Below are 22,220 nucleotides of genomic sequence, written 5' to 3'. Positions count from 1 at the left end.
GTTTTTGGTAAGTGGGAAGTTGTGGAATAGGTAGAAAAATGATGAACAGTTGAAAGTTGGAATGGGTTGAATCGGTTGAAAAATGTAGAAATGAGAAGGGAAAAAGGAATTGGGTGTGAATTTCAAAATAAAAGATGTGATGTTTTTGGGAAGTTGTGGAATAGGTAGAAAAATGATGAACAGTTGAAAGTTGGAATGGGTTGAATCGGTTGAAAAATGTAGAAATTAGAGTACAAAAACGGAATTTGAAAGAATTTTGGTTGAATTTCAAAATAAAAGATGTGAAGTTTTTGGTAAGTGGGAAGTTGTGGAATAGGTAGAAAAATGATGAACAGTTGAAAGTTGGAATGGGTTGAATCGGTTGAAAAATGTAGAAATGAGAAGGGAAAAGGAAATTGGGTGTGAATTTCAAAATAAAAGATGTGAAGTTTTTGGTAAGTGGGAAGTTGTGGAATAGGTAGAAAAATTATGAACAGTTGAAAGTTGGAATGGGTTGAATCGGTTGAAAAATGTAGAAATGAGAAGGGAAAAGGAATTGGGTGTGAATTTCAAAATAAAAGATGTGAAGCTTTTGGTAAGTGGGAAGTTGTGGAATCGGTAGAAAAATAATGAACAGTTGAAAGTTGGAATGGGTTGAATCGGTTGAAAAATGTAGAAATTAGAGTAGAAAAACGAAATTTTAGAGAATTTTGGTTGAATTTCAAAATAAAAGATGTGAAGTTTTTGGTAAGTGGGACGTTGTGGAATAGGTAGGCAAAAGATGAACAGTTGAAAGTTGGAACGAGTTGAATCGGTTGAAAAATGTAGAAGTTAGAGCTGAAAAACGAAATTTTGTGGAAATTTGTCGGAATTTTTAACGTGAAAACGTGAAATTTTCGAATTTGGGAATTTTGGGAATGTCGAGAATCCTTCCGAATGTGATTAGAATGTGCTGAATGATGTGAATTTCAAATTGGAACGACGTAAATGTGAAATGTCGAATGTGCCATTAAGAATGAATGGGGAAAAATTTGTCGGAATTTGGGGAATTTTGCGGAAACGGAAAATTTTCGGAACGAGAAAAATGGAAGCGCTCGTCGCGTGAATATTTGGAATACGTGAAAAGTGGAATGGAGTGAATCGGATGAATTATGTGGAAGCTGAAACGTGTCAAAAAAGTGTGGAGAATAAAATAGAAGAATAATAATAATAACTAGAATTTTGCAATTTCTGGAGAAATTGCGTGTGAAGGCGAAATGTATGAATAACTTTTTCGGGGAATGCTGCCGAACGATGTTGAAACGTGTTGAATTACTTGAGAAATGTAGAATATTTGGAGAATTTGTGGTGAATTTCAAAATTGAAAGTTTGGAATATTTGGTAAGTGGGAAGTTGTGGAATAGGTAGGCAAAAGATGAACAGTTGAAAGTTGGAATGGGTTGAATCGGTAGAAAAATGTAGAAGTTAGAGTAGAAAAACGAAATTTTGGAGAATTTGGTTGAATTTTAAATTTGGAATTGTTGGTAAGTGGGAAGTTGTGGAATAGGTAGGCAAAAGATGAACAGTTTAAAGTTGGAACGGGTTGAATCAGTTAAAAAATGTAGAAGTTAGAGCAAATGTTGAATCCCCATAGAGAATGAATGGGAAAATAAAAAAAAGCAATTGCGCCAAAATCTTTCTAAATTTGGAACAAAACCAAAAAAAACGGCCTCAGGAGGTTCACTTTTGGGGTAAAACTGTTGAAACGGGTTAAATCGGACAGAAAACGAAGACGTTAGCGCAAATGTAGCTATTTGGGGCACTTAGTGTTGAAATAAGGTCACTTCCGGCTTGATTCGGGTCATTTCCGGTCTTATTAGGGTCACTTCCGGTTTATTTGGGTCACTTCCGGTTTAAAAAAGGTCACTTCCGGTTTAGCTGAGGTCACTTCCGGTTTATTAGGGGTCATTTCCGGTCTAAAAAGGTCACTTCCGGTACATTTGGGGTCACTTCCGGTTTGATTTGGGGTCACTTCCGGTTTACCTGAGGTCACTTCCGGTCTTTTTGGGGTCACTTCCGGTCTATTTGGGGTCACTTCCGGTTTATTTGGGTCACTTCCGGTTTAAAACAGGTCACTTCCGGTTTAGCTGAGGTCACTTCCGGTTTATTTGGGGTCATTTCCGGGCTAAAAAGGTCACTTCCGGTTCATTTTGGGTCACTTCCGGTTTGATTTGGGGTCACTTCCGGTTTACCTGAGGTCACTTCCGGTCTTTTTGGGGTCACTTCCGGTCTATTTGGGGTCACTTCCGGTTTATTTGGGTCACTTCCGGTTTAATTTGGGTCACTTCCGGTTCGTCTGAGGTCACTTCCGGTTTATTCGGGGTCATTTCCGGTCTAGAAAGGTCACTTCCGGTACATTTGGGGTCACTTCCGGTTTGATTTGGGGTCACTTCCGGTTTACCTGAGGTCACTTCCGGTCTATTTGGGGTCACTTTCGGTTTGATTTGGGGCACTTCCGGTTCATTTTGGGTTCATTGGGGGCACTTGAGGGTCAATCCAAGATGGCCGCCACACTGGAATTGGGGGTCAAGGGTTGAATGTGTAAGCGTAGTGGAAGTGGGGGTGAATGGGAGTGAATGTGGGAAGCATAAGGTGAATGCATTTGGAATGGGTTGAATCGGTCGAAAAATGTAGAAATTAGAGTAGAAAAACAAAATTGTAGAGAATTTTGGTTGAATTTCAAATTTGAGAATTTGGAATTTTTGGTAAGTGGGAAGTTGTGGAATAGGTAGGCAAAAGATGAACAGTTGAAAGTTGGAACGGGTTGAATCGGTTGAAAAATGTAGAAATTAGAGTGGAATAACAGAATTTGAGAGAATTTTGGTTGAATTTCAAATTTGAAAATTTGGAATTTTTGGTAAGTGGGAAGTTGTGGAATAGGTAGGCAAAAGATGAACAGTTGAAAGTTGGAATGGGTTGAATCGGTTGAAAAATGTAGAAGTTAGAGGTGAAAAACGAAATTTTGTGAAATGTCGAATGTGCCATTAAGAATGGATGGGGAAAAATTTGTCGGAATTTTGGGAATTTTGCGGAATCGGAAAATTTTCGGAATGAGAAAAATACAAGCCACCCTTTCCTGAATATTTGGAATACGTGAAAAGTGGAATGGAGTGAATCGGATGAATTATGTGAAAGATGAAACGGGACAAAAAAGTGAGGAGAATAAAATAGAAGAATAATAATAATAATAATAATAATAAAGTAAATGGAGTAGAATAACATATGTGTGAAGGCCATCGCCTTCACACAATAATAATAAAGTAAATGGAGTAGAATAACATATGTGTGAAGGCCTTCGCCTTCACACAATAATAATAGAGAATGGTGTAGAATAACATATGTGTGAAGGCCTTCGCCTTCACACAATTAAAACATTGCAGAAATGAGAGCGGTGTACTCACTTTTGTGAGATACTGTATATACTGAATATCATCCTTGCCAATAAGTAACTACCATTGACGCCAGAGACAAGAAGTTGGTTTCAATACATTCTTTTAAAGTTTTTTTGGGGTTAGCACAATTTATGATTTACGTCACCTTTTAGTTGAATTTGTATGTTCAACTGTAAACTGACGTGGAAAAAGTTTGTGACACTGAAACTGCAGTGCCTACAAATGATCAACTGAGGGCGCGACAACAAAAATCATCACTTGACTCCTCTGCTTGTGACCAAACAAAGAAGACAAAAGGTGGTCACATGACACGCGCAAGTAAACAGAAACGCTCGTATTATGACTTGCAATCATATACGAATTTAATCTAACAAATATTTAAATTGAAACAACATGAAGGGTTTGTTCTGCCAGATTACTGGCAGCGAGCTCAAATTCGTCGTCCAGGAAACGGTGAGATTGTCTTGGTGATGCCGGAAAAGCAATTGAACCAAATAAATTGTCTTTTGAAGAGTGCGAATGTTTTTCTATATTGTACGTCAGACCTTCAAAGCTCTCTTTTTATGATGTTTCCCCCTCAAGACCCTTCCTGAGATCTTCGGCAGTCATGACGTCAGAGTGAACGTAAAAGCGTGTGGTCTCAGCCCAGTGGACCTCAAGGTAATATAACCGCGTAATATAACCTTTAAATACTATCAAGTGGACCTTTTTAAATAGAGATTTGTAGATATATCACCATGCTTGCAATTGTCACGGACCTGATACTCTCTGTTTGTTGCCTACTCCAGTTTTTGGAAGACATGGGGCTGCAGGGAGATACGATTCCCCTCGGCAGGGAGGTGGCGGGCATTGTACAACGAGGTGAGAACTCAAAACATGACGCACCACACTCACGGGTGGCAGAACTAGCCACTTCCATAAAAGTACAGAAACTTGTATACAAAATGACCTTGGTAAATGTACATTGGGTGTGAAACCTAGTTTAGGGTGACCAGATTTGGGTTTCTGAAAAGGAGGACACCTTTTTTAAGAGGGGGGTTATAGGTGTATGTTATGACACAAATGACATGGTGTCTGTTTTGCAATTGCATTTATTGGCCTGAATAACAAACACACACACACACACGCAAAATCAGCAAAGTGACTAGATTTGAGGAGAAGGGCATGACTTAGTTGCGAACAGAGTTGCAGTTCTATTGACAATGTACTGTACATGTATTATGTTTGAGGCAGTCAAACAAAAATCCCGGACGATTTTGAAATCCCCCCCCGGACATTTTTTTAGGTCTCAAAAGTAGGACATGTCCGGGAAAAAGAGGACGTCTGGTCACCCTAACGTACTTAACACATATACTGTCTGTTAGGTTTACTGACTTGACTTCTTTTCCTTTTGTGCGTGCAGTCGGTCCAAAAGTCACTTTCTTCCAACCCGACGACGAAGTTGTGGGTAGGTTACCCATAATGTGTCATGTGTTTGCTACACAAACTTGAGTTCTCTCGTGTGACAGGTATTCTACCGCTGGACTCCGTCTGCTCGGGACTCAGCAAGGTCATTGACATAAATGAGCAGTATCTAGGTAACGAGCTAAAGGGGTGATGAAATAATCTGATCAGAAACCTAAGTACATATGTTGTGCAGTCCCAAAGCCGGAGAAGCTGAGTTGCACCAGCGTGGCCGCGGCATTGGAGGACGGCCTGTGTGCGTACCGTGCCCTCCACACGCATGCTCACATGGCAGCTGGTCAGATGCTCCTGGTGGTGGACGGCGCCAGCGTACGTGGGTCCTGTCTGCCACTGCCGCGATGAGCCATACACTTTAATTCAGACCTCTTCCTATGTGCCCCATCCTCCCCACTTAGTCTTTTGGCCTGATGTGCATCCAGCTGGCGTGCTACCACGGTGTGAAGGTTCTGACCACATCACACTCGCAGGAGCAGCACACTTTCTTGGAGCAGCTAAGGCCCGCTGTAGGTCTGTACGACAGTGTTAGACTTTCAACACCATGTAGGAAGTTTGTTCCACTCGGAATGTTTTTTCGTGGCAGCACCGTGGATGGGTGCTTAGCTCATCATTAGTTATTATTTTCTTAATAGAAAAGGCAATTGTGATCATTTTAAATAACTTGTTGACTGAAATGATATTCATTTTGTGAATGACCAAATGGGGTTTTGTCACTGCAGTGAGGGTGATTCCCATCTACAAAAACTCATCGGAGCTTCTTGCGGCAGTTATGGAGGAGACGGGCTGTCTGGGAGTGGACATAGTTGTCGACCAAGGCGGTATTTAAAAAAACAAAAGGGGGGAAAAAACACACCTAAAAGATTTTGATATTTGTGTGTGAAGAGGACTCTTCTTCTTGACTCAAGTTAGTCTGCAAGAAAAGGAGCAGCCAGACGAGGAGGGGAGAGAGGAGGCGACATTCCTCCCGCACAAGCATGACATCATCAGTATGTTGGCAGTAGGGGGCCACTGGGTGACATCCCAACAAGACTTGCAAGTGAGTCAATTTATGCATCAAATTTTGTGCTGTGATTTAATGACCTTGCATTTTTAAAAAAAAAGAGTATCATCAAGTTTAGATATGTTCCAAGTATGCGCAAGAGATGGAACTTTTTGCTCTCGGTTTCATGGCTCTTTACTTGTTGCGAGTCTGGTATTTTTCCACAGTCCATCTCTTGCTTCTATTGCAGCTAGATCCTCCTGACAGCCGGTTAATGTTTTTGAAGTCTGCCTCCGTGTCATTCCTCAACCCTCACGTGTGGTTGGCGTCGTCATTCCAGCAGGGACGACACCTCCGTATCCTTGGCTAAGCGCACGCAATTGAATCCGCCGTATACCGTGTGCTGTCTCTAACAACCCGCTGGCAGATATTCTCAAGGACATTATGGAGAAGATGTCCTCTGGAGTACTCAGGTACACAAAACAGAATAATATTTGAATATCCCAGCAGCGTAGAACGACTGCCTCACAAACGACACTAACATGAATAGATACGTCTGTTCTTTTACCGTAATTTTCGGACTAAAAGTCGCTCCGGAATATGGGTCGCATTCGCCATGAAATGCACAATAACATGAAAAAAAACATGAGTCGCTCCGGAGTATAAGTCGCATTTTGGGGAGAAATTTATTCGACGAAATCCAACACTAAGAACAGACATGAATGAGCAACAACAGGCTAAAGCAGGGGTGGGCAAACTTTTTGACTTGCGGGCCAAACTGGGTTCTAAATTTGGACCGGAGGGCCGAACCAGGAGCAGATGGACGTAGTGTTTGTGTGAAGTAATATAAGCGACCTGTAAAGGTCATTGCATAAAAGATTTTGGCCTTTAGTAGGTAGTAAAGCATGGATATTCCAAACAAGTTTTTTGAAAACAAATGCATTTATTAACAGCATTAAAAATAAAATAAAAAATAATTCACTAAAAAACTGCTATCAGTGTTTCTCATAAAATACGACACTGTTATTATGAATAACAGTCTCCATTACTTCAGTGCCTGCAGGTCAGATTAATGAAAGATGTTTATCTTATGAGATCACATCAAACGGCAAACATTCTGACCAAATATAACATCTTGAAGGATCGGTGAAAGCATACACCCAAATAAAGTAATCAAAACGGCAACACGGTGAGGGGTATCTGAAAATCAGAGCAGAGTTTTAACTCGCAAACACCTGGTAACAGAGGTGAGGAAACGGGAAACACTTCCTTAAAGTAAGCCTTAAGAACTTTACAGGTTAAGATTAGTCGCAAACAGGTGGTGCATCAATGTCCTTGAGCCTCCTGCATTGTTTGAAAATGAGAATGGTCGCTAGTTTCAATGCCTGCTATGTGTACAAATCATATTCAAAATGCCTCCCCTTCATTTTCAGTGGGAACAGTGTTGTTGGTCTCCCTTTTTTGCTAGTGCGTCATAGTCTGGAGTAAGATTTGTTGTGGCAATTCTTAGGAGAGATCCGAGGTGTTGGTCCGTTTACCTCGATCTGTGACGGGTTGATGTTGACGTTCATGTGGCTAAACGTTGCGTACGTTGAGCCAAATTTGGCCACTCTCTTTTAAACACTCGGCACTCAGTGTCCACCTTGCTTTTCCTTGGGCGACTCATTTTAATAGAAGGATCCCAGGGGAAGGTTTGTGGGTGGCTTTAGCGCAAAACTGCATCTGAAAGCTCAGCGCGCGAATTACAAGAATGCTGTCGTCACAGCCCACGCTCTAAATTCGGGACTAATACAAATAGAGCGCGAGTGCGCCATGTTCGTACTACTGAGTACGTCCACGCACTTGTGAGTGTGCACCGAGCTTTCTGACACGGCTTCCGGTAGTAAATGCGCAGGCGAGCGCTTCCCCATCTACTGGGGAAACGCAGTCATTGCAGGAAATACGACCAAAAATAATGTTTAATAATACAATTTATTCAGGGTTGGCGGGCCGGATTAAACGGTCCCGTGCGCCGGATGTGGCCCGCGGGCCGTAGTTTGCCCACCCCTGAGCTAAACGATAGGTATGCCAACGTGACATAAACACAAACGAAGAGCTGAGAACGGGCCTGACGTAACATTCAGAGTTATTAAAAAAAACTACCGTACTTTTATAAGTCGCGTTTTTTTTCATAGTTTGGGTGGGAGGGCGACTTATACACAGGAGCGACTTATATGTTTTTTTTCACAAATTTTTACTTGATCATTAACACATCACTTACAAGTATAGTTGACCTCTTCACGTTATTTTTAGTATAGTTGATCACTTCACATGCTTTGATATCTTTATCTTGAACATATTCAAAACATGAAAAATAGAGAGAAAAAATCAAATAAAGTAATTACCTATAATACGCATTTTATTTGCTGATTGAAACTGCTAATTAAACTGGATTGAAACTAATAGGTAGAGAACTGAACTCTCGCTCTTTATATAGCTGACGTGTCTTGCGCATCTGTTCTGCGCATACTGTCATGGCGGCCTCCGTATGATGTCCGGTCTGCGATGGAGATTAAAAAACAATATTTGACAATAACACACCATCAAGGATTGCATCATCGCATCAAACGATGTGTCGTCAATTATGAATTTTACTGTGTTGGGCAGGATGGCTGAATGCGATGCGCGATTGACGACAAACAAGAAGAAAGGTGTGATTTCAAGTTTTATTTCGAGGGAGATTTTCTTCAAAAATTGTTGTACCCATGCATAATGCGCACCCCAGATTTTAGGACAATAAATTAGTTAAATTTTGCCCATTATGCATGAAAAATCACGGTAACTATATTGTAGCGTTAACAAAGTACAAGGAAAGACGTGGGTTTGGTAAACGGCTCTTTATTTAACAAAACAAACTTCCAGGCGTGTGGCGGCGTGGACTTCCAGCCACGGAAGTGGAAGAGAGCTCCGTAGAGTAGGACTGGGCGTGCGTAAAAGCCATAATAGTTTTTCAAACCTTCTGTGTCACTCCAAATCCTTAAATTCTTCAAACTCTTCGTCCTCCGTGTCACTTAGAAACAAAGCCGCTAATGATGCCGGTAGTACGTGGGGCCCTTCGTCATCTTCGTCATCCCGTGATCAATCTTTGTCCTTTTTGTAAACAACCGCCGCGCTGCTGAGGCCACTTGAAATTCAAATTACAGTAATCCCTTGCTACATCGCAATTGAACTTTTTTTTGTTTTGAAAATTTTTGAAAAAAGTCACATATAAGTTTCTCCTCATTATAAGTCGCCCCCCCCACCCAAACTATGAAAAACCTATAGTGGCTTATAGTCCGAAAATTACGGTAATTTTGTCATATGTTGATATTCGGCATCCTGAAATAATCGCGAGTGCCGCAGCGTGAAGATGTCTTTGAACGATCAAGTCTCATGGACATGTCTGAGACGATGACCTGACGGGAGCTAATTGCTGTGTCCATGCATGGTCCCTCTAGACCTCAGCCCGAGGAGGCAGTTCCTCTACAGGAAGCGGCGGCCGCCATGGAGGACGTGCAACTTCAGAACAAGAAAAAGGCTGTGGTTGAAATGTAACGACGGTTTGAGTTAGGTGGCGGGACTGTCGACCAAGTGACGGGGCCAATGGAAGCGGGAGCAACAGCATTTTCTCTCTAATCACGTAGCAACGTGGTCTCTGCGGGCCACACACTGTCCACCATGCTGTACAAAAAACATGTTCAATAAAGCCCAAGCGTCTTGCGTGAAGGTATGTTTTAGAGTGGAACCCGTCACCGTCAGCCTGGAGGACACCCAACCGTGTCTGCTTGGCTCACTTCTCAATCACACAAGGCATCTTTCCAGGATGTGTTTCTCCTCCAGCCGCAGTGACTGGACCAGCCGCAGCTGCTCCAGGAGCAAGGGTGCCTCCTGTTGGAGAAGACTGGAGATCTGGATAGAAAGACAATTACTGTGGTGGCTAGCAATAAAATACAATTCATAACTTACTCAGTCTTGAAAAATGTGTACTCTGTACTTTAGTAGTTTTAAGGTGTCTATCAGTACCCCATATTTGATCAATTATTTTGCAATTTCTACATCTTAATTTGCCAAGACAGACTCGTTACTTGTTTCAATGACAGCGCTCACAAATGTTCCATCTAAAATGTGACATTGGTGCATGTTCACTCCAAAGTTAAAAAGATTCACAAACGTGCTTGGACGTCCTCACAAACCTTCTCCAGAGCGGTAAGCGTGTCTCGTAGGAGTGTCCGACACAACTCCTCGGCAGCCCGGACGCTTCGGCGCTCGACCTCCTCATCTACTGCTTGGCCGCGCATCACCGCCTTCCACTGCTGACTGAGGGAACAAAACAGATTCAAACCTTTGATTTGAACCATTGGGGCGGGATTGCAGACGAGGGTCTTACTTTTGATTTTGAGGCAGCGACATCAGTCTGAGGACAGTCATTAGGCTCCAGCTGGGACCTTCGCGGCTCACACTTAAATCACTACGATGGATGAGGAGGACACAAGAACTATGTGAAGACGAACAATTAGCACCCACACTAATTATCGTCGTCATTTGGAGGAAAAAGAGGACGTGCTGTAGAGATTTGAGAGAAAAGAAGGCGAACTTGAGGAAGTTGTTGTCTGTGAGGAACTTCATCTTCTGCTCCAGACTTGTTGGGTCTCCTTCCATTACTTCGCACAGCATTTCTACACAGCAAAAACAAACTAAGGCTCTTGCTCGTACTACAACTCGTTCATTCTGCTACCACTATTCCTCCAACTTACATGACGATTACTATTACTATGACAATGATACCAGTATTAAATTACTATCTTGGCTGACTGTCACTCTAGTTTCTGCAACTATACTGACACCGACTATACTGTCATTACGTTGGGTAGTATTAGTACTGCTACAAAACAACTATGATTACAATTACTGCTACTATTACTATAGTACAACTTGTAAATACCACGGCTGCCACGATACTAATGCAAGTGCTACGCCAACACTACTACTATTACAATTATTACCTGTGTCCACATAGACTACGCTGTGCGGGTTGTCGGGGGCAACAAAGCCATACTCCAGCAGCAGGCGCTGGTTGTCATGGGAACCATAGTTGATGAAGGCCTGCTGGAATCGGCGCGTGCCACATACGCTCCTGATCTCGTACGTTTTTCTCTCGCGGTTGAAACCCGCTTTGACCTGGCAAAGAAATAACAATGAAGACGTTGAAACGCGCTGTTGACAAGGTGACATCTACCTGCACATCAGGCCGGTGGTTCAGCAAATCCAAAAAGGGAGCCAGCGCATAGTCATCCTGGCCACATAAAAACTGGTGTGACGGCTGACGCATGTAGACCGACCGAGTGTTGACGCTGCACCATGCCCACCTGGACATTTGCGTGTTGTTTGTGAATGGTCGGCGATGAACAGAAACAAAGGCAATTGTGTTCAAGTACTCCTTGCTAGTACATGTATGTCGGACCTCAGAGCTTCAAATGTCAGAACGTTCTCCACAGGCTGACTGAGGATCGGCTGCAAAGACCTGAAACGAAGTATTACGCATCAGAGTTCTGAGAAACACAATCAATCATTCCAACATATACACGCACCTAAAAAAATCCAAATTGGACGAGTGCATTTCCCGTACGACGTCCTTCTGCTCCAAAGCTTGTCGGCGCAGTCCGACAGGCAGGAGCGCCACGGCGTCGTTGGCGAAATAGACGGGACACGTGTAGGAGGCGGGAAGGACATGTATGTACGGCGACCACTCGGCGTCCGCTCCTCTGTGCCGCTCACACATCAGGAAAACGCACAGAGCCAACAGAGGCGAGGGCGGCGGCTTCCAGCTGACCGAACAAAAGTATCGGGACACCAAAAGTGAGCTTAACCGAGAGCTGCACTATTACTTTTACTACTGTATCACAACAATAATGCTACTACATTTACTGCAGTTCCTTGGAGATCCATGAAGCACATACTGACAATTATCCAAAAGCTTTTGACCAGATAAAGAGAAATGCTTTTTTTATGATGTGTTGGTTGAAGTGCCCCCCAAAAAAATCTAAGCATCTGCATCAATGTCAAATTTGTGTAGTACATTTATATTAGTGCTCTATTTACCTCTTGATGTAGTGCCCAAGGTAGCTGTCCAGCACGATGGAAGTTGTCAGCAGACAAGACTCGGGCAGAGAAATCAACAGTTGGTTGGGCTTTAGAAAGCAGAGATGTTTTAATCGATTCCTGGTTCCTGGGCCCATATTTGGGGAAGCTGACTGGGTGGTGACCACCTCTTACCTTTATGCTCCTCACAGCCTGCAGACCTCGGCCTGTGTCTGACGAGACAAGCAACAAGCAAACATTGAGCTTTCTGTTCCACCCGTGTGCTTGATATTGAATATAAACTTGTGGAAACCAGAGAAGAGCGCGGGTTGCAGCAGCATTGACATGAATCCTCGGCGGTGAAGAAATCTGAGCAGCTCCACATACTCGGTCTGGTGGCTCAAGGAAACTGGTCAACAAGAGGATATATTATGAGAAGTGAAAAGATGTGACTACTGTGTATCGCAACAACACACTTTTACAGAATGTCGTTTTATACCTGACTGGACCACGCCACCACCTTTTTTCTTCCTCTTTCTTGCCACTCGCCCACAACCACTCATGACTTTGGTTGGACTTTGACCATTACATCATTATTTTATAGTAGGCATTAATTAATTTAGTTTTGATGGGGGGGGGGGGGGGGTGATTCAACAGAATTACAGTGTTGTTGTTTTTTTTAACACACTATCTGACTAGCGACACAATACATGACATGCGACGGCAGAGCAGGTACATTTTACAAGCCCACACCGAAAATTTTGTTTAGAAAAAACAACAACAGAAGAACATTCTCGACTATTTCTAACGGTGTCTAACTACATTCTTATAATCGGGTACAATTGTGAACAAAAACATTCTTTCCATACTCGGTAACGGTAAGAAAAATAATTGTATCATTGACAAAATTGCTCGGATTTTGAAATTAGATGCAACACGGGGGGCCAAACGCGCCGTTAAAATGAACGAAGTTTACGTAAATGATCAGTGTAGCTAAACTGAAGCCAAACTATGAGTAGAGTAAATACTTAACCCCAATAAAAGCGTGTGTTAATCAAAAATACTACTCGTACTACTCGTACCACATTCCACATTACCATGCAGTGTTGTTTTTACAGGCATGCGCACTGAGTGTCGTGAATGGCGGCCGGAAGGAGTCAAAAAGGGAAATTGACATCGTTCCCATACATTCCTCATATTTCCACTTATAACTTGCTGCTGGGAATCCTCATCCCACCCTGGCCATTTGCCATGGGAACAAGAAGACTTGATTGTTTTGTGTTTAGTTCTTTAAGCTTCCTCAGTTATCCAATTTTGTTCTCAATTGCCCGGGCCTATCAAATAGATGTTGTCACGTATGGACCTATATGTAAATGAACGTTTTATTGTGTGATTGAATAGGACGGATGATGAATGATATAACAGTGATGGTGAATGAAGTAAACATTTGCAGAGTCGCACTTTTAAAAAATAAAGCTGTTGAAATGTTTTAACAATAAAACCCACCAAAGTCTTTTTTTTATAAAAAAAAAATAAAAATACTTAAAAAAGATACTGCAAAGCCGAATTTTTACAGAAAGAAATGTCTTAATATTACTACAAGAATAAATTCTACTCTAAATAGTATTTTTGATCATGAAAAATAATCCACAAAAAAATATTTTTGAAAATGAGTATTGCATTTTTATTTCAGAAAAAGCTGCAATCAAAAATGTGTGATAACTATGTGTTTTGAATACTTATTGTAGTCCGTTGTTGCTAATGCACATCTAAAAGCACAGGTGTCTACAAAACCTATCTGTAAAAAAGTCAAAATTGGAAAAATTCAGAACTCAACCAAATTTGACATCTTCCATCAATTTTTGAGAAAATATGTTAAGGTTTTGGGCAGTGTTGTGCCTGTGCTTCATGTTCAACATCCTGCCCATGTCTTCTTGTCAAAGGGTTGTTGTTATTTTTGCACACAACTTATTGTCCAGCAGCAGATGCAAAGTAGGCCACTGTAGTCCATCCTAAATTCAGTAAAAAGAACAAGACAAATCTTGCTATTGTTTGTAGGCACTCACGCCTGCCTTGTTTGAGTTTTGCAGTTGCACATGGATTTCATAGACAACTGTGTATTAATCGCTAATCGTATCTTCAAGGCCAAACAGAGCAAATACCATCACTGCCTGTGATCAGCAGAGGAACTGTTGATTCTGTGAAAAAAGTCATAACACTACAAGATCTAAGTTGTTATTGTTGTTTAGCAAGCATCAGTATAATGAAGTTGGATTTTTTTTTGTGTGCGGTAAAGGGAAATGTGCTTTTGGGAGTTTGCAAACATATTTTAAGGTTGTGTTAAACTTATAATCATATTAATATCTAGTATTGGAGTGCTCGTGTGGATTGGTGGGGCCGAGGAATGTGCAGGCAAACTGTATGAACTTGTTTTCTCGGAAGTGTTGTGTATAGTTCTAGACAGGGAGTACCGGACGAGATAATCTCAAGGTCGGTGAGCTACGAGAACAACGAGCAACTATATGAAACCAGACTTCGAGGGGAAAACCAAACCGTCTGACCTCAGCGACACCTGGACGGGGAGGAGATGGCCATCCACCAATCATCTCACAATATTTTGCATGCTTTAATATTCATATTGTGTTTCTTTAAAACTGGGCAACCCGGAAGAATGTGTCGTCTTTGGTGGTCACAAAAACGCACGAGTTTTAGTGTGAGGGACCCGGGACCCAGGCCTGTATTAGTGCGCTTTGTCAGGAATAAATAATTGGTAAATTTGGTCTAATTGATCTACTGGTCTTCTCTTTGACAGAACGAACTCGCAAAATTGTTAGGTGCGCCAGTGTGTGGATTAGGACATTGCAATTTATGTGTTAAGTGTTGATCACAATTTGGAGTCAGATCAATAGCTAAAATCCGTATCCTAACAGTTTCTTGGTGACCCCGTACGTGATGTCAAGAGAAGGGTAATTGACAAACTCGTGGTCTGTGTCCAAGTCATCGGACAGTTAGTCTGGGACAGCTGTCTCCCGGTCGGCGTACCGTTTGAATAAGGAATAAGCGCACAACGTTGAGCTGGTACGACGTCTCCTAAACCCTGAGCTCATCAATGATAAGGTAAGCAGAATACCTGTTACTATATGTCGAAATTCTGCAAATTGAAAGAGGAAATTTAAGAGGAGACTGTCGTTCAGATCAAATAAGGTGTGCATGAAGTGAATATACATACGGTGAATAAGTTTGGAACTTACGTGTGTAACGTGTACGGTAAAGTCAGGGACTTACGCGTACTACGGATAGGTCAGGGACCTAGTGCTTCGTCGTGGCGGACAAGGGTACGGTGACGATCGTATTCAGATAGCTGGGGTTAATAAAGAGATCCCCGAGGGGAAGTGAGGCCTCCTCAAAAAATATCCGGTGGTAACAGTTCCTCCTGTGAGAGACCAGACCGCTAAAATATCCAAAATGTGCAACCAAATTGGGGGGAGTGTGTGTGTGATGAGAGGAATGAATGGAGTGAGATTGAGAGGAATGTATGCTGGAAGTGCAAATTGTGAGCTACATGAGAGATGGATTCGAATCCCTTTGTCTGTGTGTTCTGTGTATGTGCGTAATCTCTGTAAAAGTTTGTGTCAGTCTATCGTCGTTCGTCTGAGCTCTGCGCGAGCACTTTGTGTATTGGCGTGCGTGCCGTGCGGATGCGTGTGTGTATGTGCGGTTGTGTGCGCGCTCGCTGTGTGTGCGTTTATGTGTACATGTGTGGTTGCGGGCGTGTGAGGAGGAAGAAGATGATGTTGTGATGCAACAGAGAAAAATGTTGGAGTGCGCGAATCAGGACAGTAGAAAGAAGTGCAGCCAGGGAGAGAGAGAGACACGGAGAAAATATAATTTGCGGAGTGGTCAGGGACAGATGACACAGGCCGAGGTGCAGAAAAATGAATTGATGTGTCCGCTGGTGACCACATCGGGCGGTCAGCACTACGAGCCCATGGTGCTCCGTGATGTGACCGCGATGATGGAAAAGATGCCCCCACTTCACAGAGGAGGCAAGGTGTGGCTGAACAAATTTTTAGCTCTGATGAGTGGGCAGAGCTGTACACTCGGTGACATGCGCCAGATGTTGGCAGGAGCATGCTCTCTAGTGCAATTGCAGGCAATTGAGGAAGCAGCAGGCACAGCGAGGCTGGGGAGGGAGGTGCCCTTGCCACAAGTAGCAGCGCCCCTGTTTGAAAACATTAAATTGACTTTCCCACAACCCACCGATCTGGCCCCCACTATGTTTCCTTATGATGTGAAAATGTCACCTGCACAACATTATGTAACATGTGTGGAAAGTTGGATTGAAACCACAGGTCGACATCCAGCTCTCACGCACGAGGCAGAGGTGCTCTTCCGAACGGCGCTGCTGGATGGACTTCCGCCAGATGTGAAGAAGCAGCTAATGTCAGATCCTGACATTCTGGTTTGTGCCGAAGAACGATTTAAACGTCATCTTTTGCATCACTGCAGAATGTTCACTGAGTCACAAGCTAAAGTTGAAAACGAGACAGATGCATTATCTAAACAGTTGTTGAAATTACAGTTGGCAAAAATGCATGGTGAAGCTAAACAGTCTAAATCACAAAAAAAGGAAATGCAAATGTCACAGGCTCCTCAGGTGGTGGGGCGCGGAAGGGGCCAGTTCCGGGGCGGATACAGAGGCCGGGGAGGGAGTGCACCTGCTTACCCGGGGAGGGCAACATACAAGCCCCATTCAACAAATGCATGTTTCATCTGCGGCGAAACCGATCACTGGGCAAGAGGATGTCCACAGTATCGACCACGCGGAGCCACCCACCCAGCCGAAGGCCCGCCATACCAACCCGGAGCGCCGATGCAACAGGCAGGAACAGCTCCACCCGGTGGACGGCCCTGGCAACAGCCACAAACGCACGGAGGTCAGTACTACCAACATGATGATCTCTGGTGTGGACAATTTGAATAGGGCTGCCCGGGGAGCCAGGAAAGCAGTGGCCCGGCGGAGCCAATGCTTCATGTGACAGTGGAAGGAAAACCTGTGAAGATGCTGGTGGACACGGGAGCAACTTATTCATCAATAAACACTGCCCTTCCTGTATCCTCACTGTCAAAGAAAACAACGACTTTAGTCGGCTTCTCGGGACAACCACGTACTCTGCCTTTCACCAAACCACTTGAAACTGTGATCACCCGAACAGGGTGTAGACTGTGGCACAAATACATCCATTCCACAGACACTCCGATCAATTTGATGGGAAGGGACTTGCTGTCAGCCGTTCAAGCCAGAATTCTGTGTGGGCCAGAGGGAGTGATTATTCAATTTCCAGATGGCATCAGCATCCAGTGCTCACAGCAGCTACAACAACATGGTCAGTGGCTGATGGCGCCCCTACCGGCAGAAGCAGAAACTGCAACCATCTACTGGGCCAGGCTGGAGCCAGAGACCCCTGCTGGTGGCGGTGTGTTCTCGACCTACCTACTGTGGAAGCCCTGGATCTGCTCACTGGCGCCATACCACCCACCTGTTGATCCTTTGCATTGCACGCTATATTATGACCGAAAAAGTGATGATGTTTATCGGGATTTGTTTGAAGAAATTGAAGGGCACATGTGGGATTTAACTTCATCATGCATTTTGATTGGTAAAGAGGGAGTTGCAGCAGCTACTGAATTAACACCAGAACAAATGCAGTGGTTCAAAATGACAGAAAAAGGGGTACCACACATTTCACTAGCTCTTGCCCCAGGTCATGAAGCCAGAGAATTGGGCTCAATGGTCAAACATTTGTTGCTGCAAACCGACTGGCGGAAGACACACATCCCTAATTTGTACTGGTTAGAGTCTCAGAAAGCTTAACATTACATACCCTGTTTTGCCGACAAAACTGGTGTCCTCCGAGCCCTGATCCGCGAACAGGGGGCCAGGAATCTCAAGGCTTGCCTGGTCTGGACACCGGAGGCTACCGAGGTCTTTGTGTCACTGGTGCAGGAGCTGGCCTCTGCTGCGACCTTGGCCACTCCTGACTACACTCTGCCCTTCCATCTAGATGTCTCTATTTCAGGGAAAGTTGTGAATGGAGCTCTGTACCAGAAAATGCAGCATGGACGTGCAGTGTTGATGTATTGCAGCGTCCCCTTGGACAACATTGAGCAACGACAACCCGATTGTTCCAGGTATGCGGCTGGCCTGGCGAAGGTCTTACTCAAAACAGCCCACACGGTCATGGGGCATCCAGTCTATGTGTTAACTGATCATGCGGTCTCCTCGTTTGTCGCATCGGCGGCATTCACGTTGACTCCGCTGCGACAAACACGATTGTTGAAAATATTGACTGCCCCAAATGTCAACTATGTCCATTCCGGTGTGAACATGGCCGATCAATTGTTGGTGGGACCCCATGAGTGTGCATCAAAGGTCCAGACGGTGACGAAAGTCCGACCTGACCTCTATTCCACTCCGCTCGGGCACGGTCGGGTGGCGTTTACAGATGGCTGCTGTTGGAGAGACAGGATGGGCTCCCTCCATGCGGCCGCGGCGGCGGTCGAGTGGAGGGATGGCTCCTTCCAGCCTCTTAAAGTGATGAAGCTCAACACCCACCCATCAGCCCAGGCGGCGGAAGTCTTTGCTCTGGTGTTAGCTTTGCGACAATGCAAGGGGGAGGCCGTGACCATCTATTCTGACTCCGCTTATGCGGTGTCGGCGGCTTTGATCGATCTGGTAGGGTGGCTACAGAATGGGTTCACGACGGCCAGAGGCTCGGAGATTGCGCACAAGGATTTGATGTTGCAGTTGTTTGAGGCGTTGAAGTACCCGAGCGAGGTGGCCATTGTCAAAGTGCCTGGTCACTCCAAAGCTGACACTTTAGTGGCTAGGGGGAATCGAGCGGCTGATGAATTGGCCAAGCAGACGGCCGGGTACGGCGGGGCAGAGGACATGATGGTGTCCCGCGGTCCACTAATTGTGGACGGGGAGCACCCCGACTCCTGTTTGCCTCTGTCACTCTCGCATGCCGATCTGTGTGCCGCCCAGGGTGCCACCTCCCCGGAACAAAAATCGGTTTGGCTGGCAGCAAAGGCTGTCAAACGATCAGATGGCTTGTGGGTAGGACCCAAAGGACAGCCAGCTCTTCCGGAGGGAAGGCTGATGTCGGAGATCCTGACACAGGCTCACACACCTTCCCATGTGGGTCCCCATGCCATGATGATCCATCTTCGAAGTTGGTGGCATCCCAAACTCTCGGATGTGGTCTGGAAATTCGTTGCAGATTGTGAGTCTTGCCAGACGTTCAATGCACGCCCTACGTTGAAACCAAAGCCCGGCCTGTTTCAGCCGGCCCCGTGGCCGGGGGCAGAGGTGATCATTGATTTTACCGACATGAGTACAAGAGTGAATGGGAAACGCTTTTTGCTTGTGATGGTTGACGCTTACTCAGGCTGGCCTGAGGCATATCCGTGCTCGAAAGAAGATTCTACTGCTGTGATCAAGGCTTTGATCACCCATTACATCCCCACGCATGGTTTCCCGGCCCTGATCCGCTCTGACAATGGTACACACTTTAACAACAAAGCCTTGGCCAAGGTAGAATCAATTTTGGGGTTGAAGCATCGATTCGGCTGTGTCTACCATCCTCAGAGTCAGGGCGGAGTTGAACGTATGAATCGAACACTGAAGGAGAAATTAGCCAAAATTATGGCTCAAACGACAATGAATTGGCTCCAAGCGCTCCCGCTTGCCTTGTTGTCTGTGCGGCAATCCGTTAACAGGCGCACTGGATTCGCACCATTTGAATTGATGACGGGTCGTCTAATGCCGGGACCAGCAACGACGCTCGTCCCACCAGAGGATGTTACGGTACCAAATTTGTCTCATGCAGCATACTGGTCCTATTTGTCTGCTTTGGTGTCCAGTGTTTCTGCACAGATTGGAGAGAAATCCGCTGCGGCTGCGGCGGAGGAAGGCGTGTCAGCGGAGAAACAGCTCACGCCGTACGTGTACGTCCGAGTCATCTCTAGAAAGTGGACGGACCCCCGGTGGAAGGGCCCCTTTCGTGTCTTGGCCAGGACGTCTCACGCGGCCCAGCTCGACTTCAAAGGACGCCGGTGGTATCACTACTCACAACTCCGTCCGGCCCCAGAGTTTGTTCCGTCAGGATGAAGGTATTCCTGTTTGGCCGTGTCCCGGACCCGGCCAAAAGGGGGGGAACAGAAGGAACAATACGGAAAAGGAAAGGTTTTTGGGAATTTTCAGAATTATTTTTAGTAGGAGTGCTATGTGTGAGTTGTCTTTTTGTGTGGGCATTGATGACAATTGATGAGACCATCCAGCAGAAAACGTCCCAAATTCAAAATTCACCCACCAACAAACAATACCGATGCAGAGGAAAAGTAGTCTATGAAGCTGAGGTGAACACAACAGAAGAGCTCTCACGAGAGGAACAGGAAGGTTTGAGACAGAGATGTGACAGCAAAAATTGGCAAACGTATGTCACGTTGTCTAATTGGACAGAGACCAACCAAACCTTACATGACAAATTGGAAAAGTACCAGAGAAGGGTGTGGAGGAACCAAATTCAACAAGTAAAGAGAGTATTGGATTTAGCCCCACCCGATAGAGAAGGGACATGTATTTACCAATGTAAAGAAGATGGACAGTTTGTTGTTGCTTCGTGTCATGGGAAAAAAGAAAGCCCATTTTTGACAACCATGTGACTCAACAAAATATGACATGTTTAAAGTTAAACGGAACCGGCATAAGTATTGGGACAATAGATCCCACATGGTGCAAAGTCAATTTGTCACTGAATGTAACCTCTCCTCTCTCTCGTGCAGACATCTGGTTGTGGTGTGGTGATGACAAATTATATGATCGCTTGCCGAAGAACGCATCAGGTATCTGTGCCCTCGTGTCTTTGATAATGCCTGTGGTGGTTGTCCCCATTGAAATACAGAATCTCAATTGGGACCTGGAGTTCCCACTGGCGGAGCTCCTGAAGCGAGCCAAAAGAGACGTTTTGCCCCCGTGGTTGAACGACGACGATCCAACATATATTGACGCTATAGGAGTGCCCCGGGGTGTACCAGATGAGTATAAACTCGCTAATCAAGTGGCTTCGGGATTCGAAAGTATCTTCCTATGGATCACCCCCAATAAAAATGTAGACCGCATTAATTACGTTCATTACAATGTCCAACGACTGGGTAATTATACAGCTGAATCATTCGCCGCAGTTCATGAACAATTGGCTGCAACGTCGTTAATGGCGTTCCAAAATAGAATTGCGTTGGACATGTTATTGGCTAAGGAACATGGTGTATGTGGAATGTTTGGTGACGCATGTTGTACTTTTATCCCAAACAACACGGCACCAGGGGGCCGACTGACCAGGGCGTTGGAAGGACTAAGGACACTGAACAAAAAGATGAAAGATCATTCAGGTGTACACACCGATATTTGGTATGATTGGATGAAAGCGTTTGGAAACTGGAAAGGGCTCATCATGTCTGTGCTTGTTGCTGTGGCTATTTTCACTACAATCATGATATTATGCGGTTGTTGTTGTATTCCATGTATTAGATCACTCACTGTCCGGTTGATCGAGAAAACCGTTGGCCCGTTGCCACCGATGGGGCAATATGTCCTGTTGACTCAACATGAGCCGCAGGGGGAAGGAAGGATCGACACCACGCTGGTGGCTGTTTGCTAGGGTAACGGGTGATGACCTCATAAATGAGGTCATGAGAGGGAATAAAGGGAAATGTGCTTTTGGGAGTTTGCAAACATATTTTAAGGTTGTGTTAAACTTATAATCATATTAATATCTAGTATTGGAGTGCTCGTGTGGATTGGTGGGGCCGAGGAATGTGCAGGCAAACTGTATGAACTTGTTTTCTCGGAAGTGTTGTGTATAGTTCTAGACAGGGAGTACCGGACGAGATAATCTCAAGGTCGGTGAGCTACGAGAACAACGAGCAACTATATGAAACCAGACTTCGAGGGGAAAACCAAACCGTCTGACCTCAGCGACACCTGGACGGGGAGGAGATGGCCATCCACCAATCATCTCACAATATTTTGCATGCTTTAATATTCATATTGTGTTTCTTTAAAACTGGGCAACCCGGAAGAATGTGTCGTCTTTGGTGGTCACAAAAACGCACGAGTTTTAGTGTGAGGGACCCGGGACCCAGGCCTGTATTAGTGCGCTTTGTCAGGAATAAATAATTGGTAAATTTGGTCTAATTGATCTACTGGTCTT

At 44.6% G+C, this 22,220-nt stretch overlaps 3 protein-coding genes across 6 annotated transcripts; 2 read left to right on the top strand and 1 right to left on the bottom strand.

The window, feature by feature from the left end:
* Window positions 1-3,674: 3,674 nt before the first annotated feature.
* cryzl1 (crystallin, zeta (quinone reductase)-like 1) lies at window positions 3,675-9,594 on the top strand. Its single transcript, XM_061285266.1, has 13 exons — window positions 3,675-3,863; window positions 3,993-4,070; window positions 4,199-4,271; window positions 4,813-4,857; window positions 4,919-4,987; window positions 5,050-5,183; window positions 5,270-5,381; window positions 5,591-5,689; window positions 5,777-5,907; window positions 6,101-6,206; window positions 6,278-6,323; window positions 8,497-8,540; window positions 9,327-9,594. The coding sequence occupies exons 1-13, from the start codon at window positions 3,804-3,806 to the stop codon at window positions 9,437-9,439; spliced, it is 1,110 nt and encodes a 369-aa protein (XP_061141250.1). The 5' UTR covers window positions 3,675-3,803; the 3' UTR covers window positions 9,440-9,594.
* On the bottom strand, window positions 8,712-13,077 carry setd4 (SET domain containing 4). 4 transcript variants are annotated; one of them, XM_061285264.1, is made up of 12 exons: window positions 12,446-13,077; window positions 12,260-12,355; window positions 12,142-12,179; window positions 11,968-12,056; window positions 11,457-11,693; window positions 11,330-11,389; window positions 11,105-11,234; window positions 10,872-11,046; window positions 10,463-10,544; window positions 10,256-10,363; window positions 10,062-10,185; window positions 8,712-9,777 (listed from the first exon to the last, which is right to left on the bottom strand). In XM_061285264.1, the coding sequence occupies exons 1-12, from the start codon at window positions 12,507-12,509 to the stop codon at window positions 9,670-9,672; spliced, it is 1,311 nt and encodes a 436-aa protein (XP_061141248.1). In that variant the 5' UTR covers window positions 12,510-13,077; the 3' UTR covers window positions 8,712-9,669. The 4 variants fall into 4 exon arrangements, 3 of the variants coding, with proteins under 3 accessions (XP_061141248.1, XP_061141249.1, XP_061141247.1); XM_061285265.1 differs by having other exon boundaries at window positions 10,256-10,336; XR_009715168.1 differs by having other exon boundaries at window positions 10,062-10,210; window positions 10,256-10,544.
* A 4,642-nt stretch (window positions 13,078-17,719) lies between these two features.
* Window positions 17,720-22,208, top strand: LOC133157982 (uncharacterized). Its single transcript, XM_061284700.1, has one exon. It carries the CDS (start codon window positions 18,059-18,061, stop codon window positions 20,117-20,119), a length of 2,061 nt encoding a protein of 686 aa, XP_061140684.1. The 5' UTR covers window positions 17,720-18,058; the 3' UTR covers window positions 20,120-22,208.
* Window positions 22,209-22,220: the final 12 nt, after the last annotated feature.

Source organism: Syngnathus typhle, linkage group LG8 (assembly GCF_033458585.1).
Source record: "Syngnathus typhle isolate RoL2023-S1 ecotype Sweden linkage group LG8, RoL_Styp_1.0, whole genome shotgun sequence".
Lineage (NCBI taxonomy): Eukaryota > Metazoa > Chordata > Actinopteri > Syngnathiformes > Syngnathidae > Syngnathus > Syngnathus typhle.
Note: the sequence above shows the minus strand (reverse complement) of the source record. Positions and strands in the feature narration are given on the sequence as shown.

Excerpts from the sequence above, each read along its gene's own strand:
- LOC133157982 (XM_061284700.1), top strand. The coding sequence starts at position 18,059 with ATGCAGCATGGACGTGCAGTGTTGATGTATTGCAGCGTCCCCTTGGAC.
- setd4 (XM_061285263.1), bottom strand. The coding sequence starts at position 12,509 with ATGAGTGGTTGTGGGCGAGTGGCAAGAAAGAGGAAGAAAAAAGGTGGT. Across the intron at positions 11,235-11,329 it reads CTGACATTTGAAGCTCTGAG|GTGGGCATGGTGCAGCGTCA; the intron begins GTCCGACATACA and ends GCAAATGTCCAG. Across the intron at positions 11,047-11,104 it reads ACCACCGGCCTGATGTGCAG|GTCAAAGCGGGTTTCAACCG; the intron begins GTAGATGTCACC and ends TTTCTTTGCCAG.
- cryzl1 (XM_061285266.1), top strand. The coding sequence starts at position 3,804 with ATGAAGGGTTTGTTCTGCCAGATTACTGGCAGCGAGCTCAAATTCGTC. Across the intron at positions 5,908-6,100 it reads CATCCCAACAAGACTTGCAA|CTAGATCCTCCTGACAGCCG; the intron begins GTGAGTCAATTT and ends CTTCTATTGCAG. Across the intron at positions 8,541-9,326 it reads GACGACAAACAAGAAGAAAG|ACCTCAGCCCGAGGAGGCAG; the intron begins GTGTGATTTCAA and ends TGGTCCCTCTAG.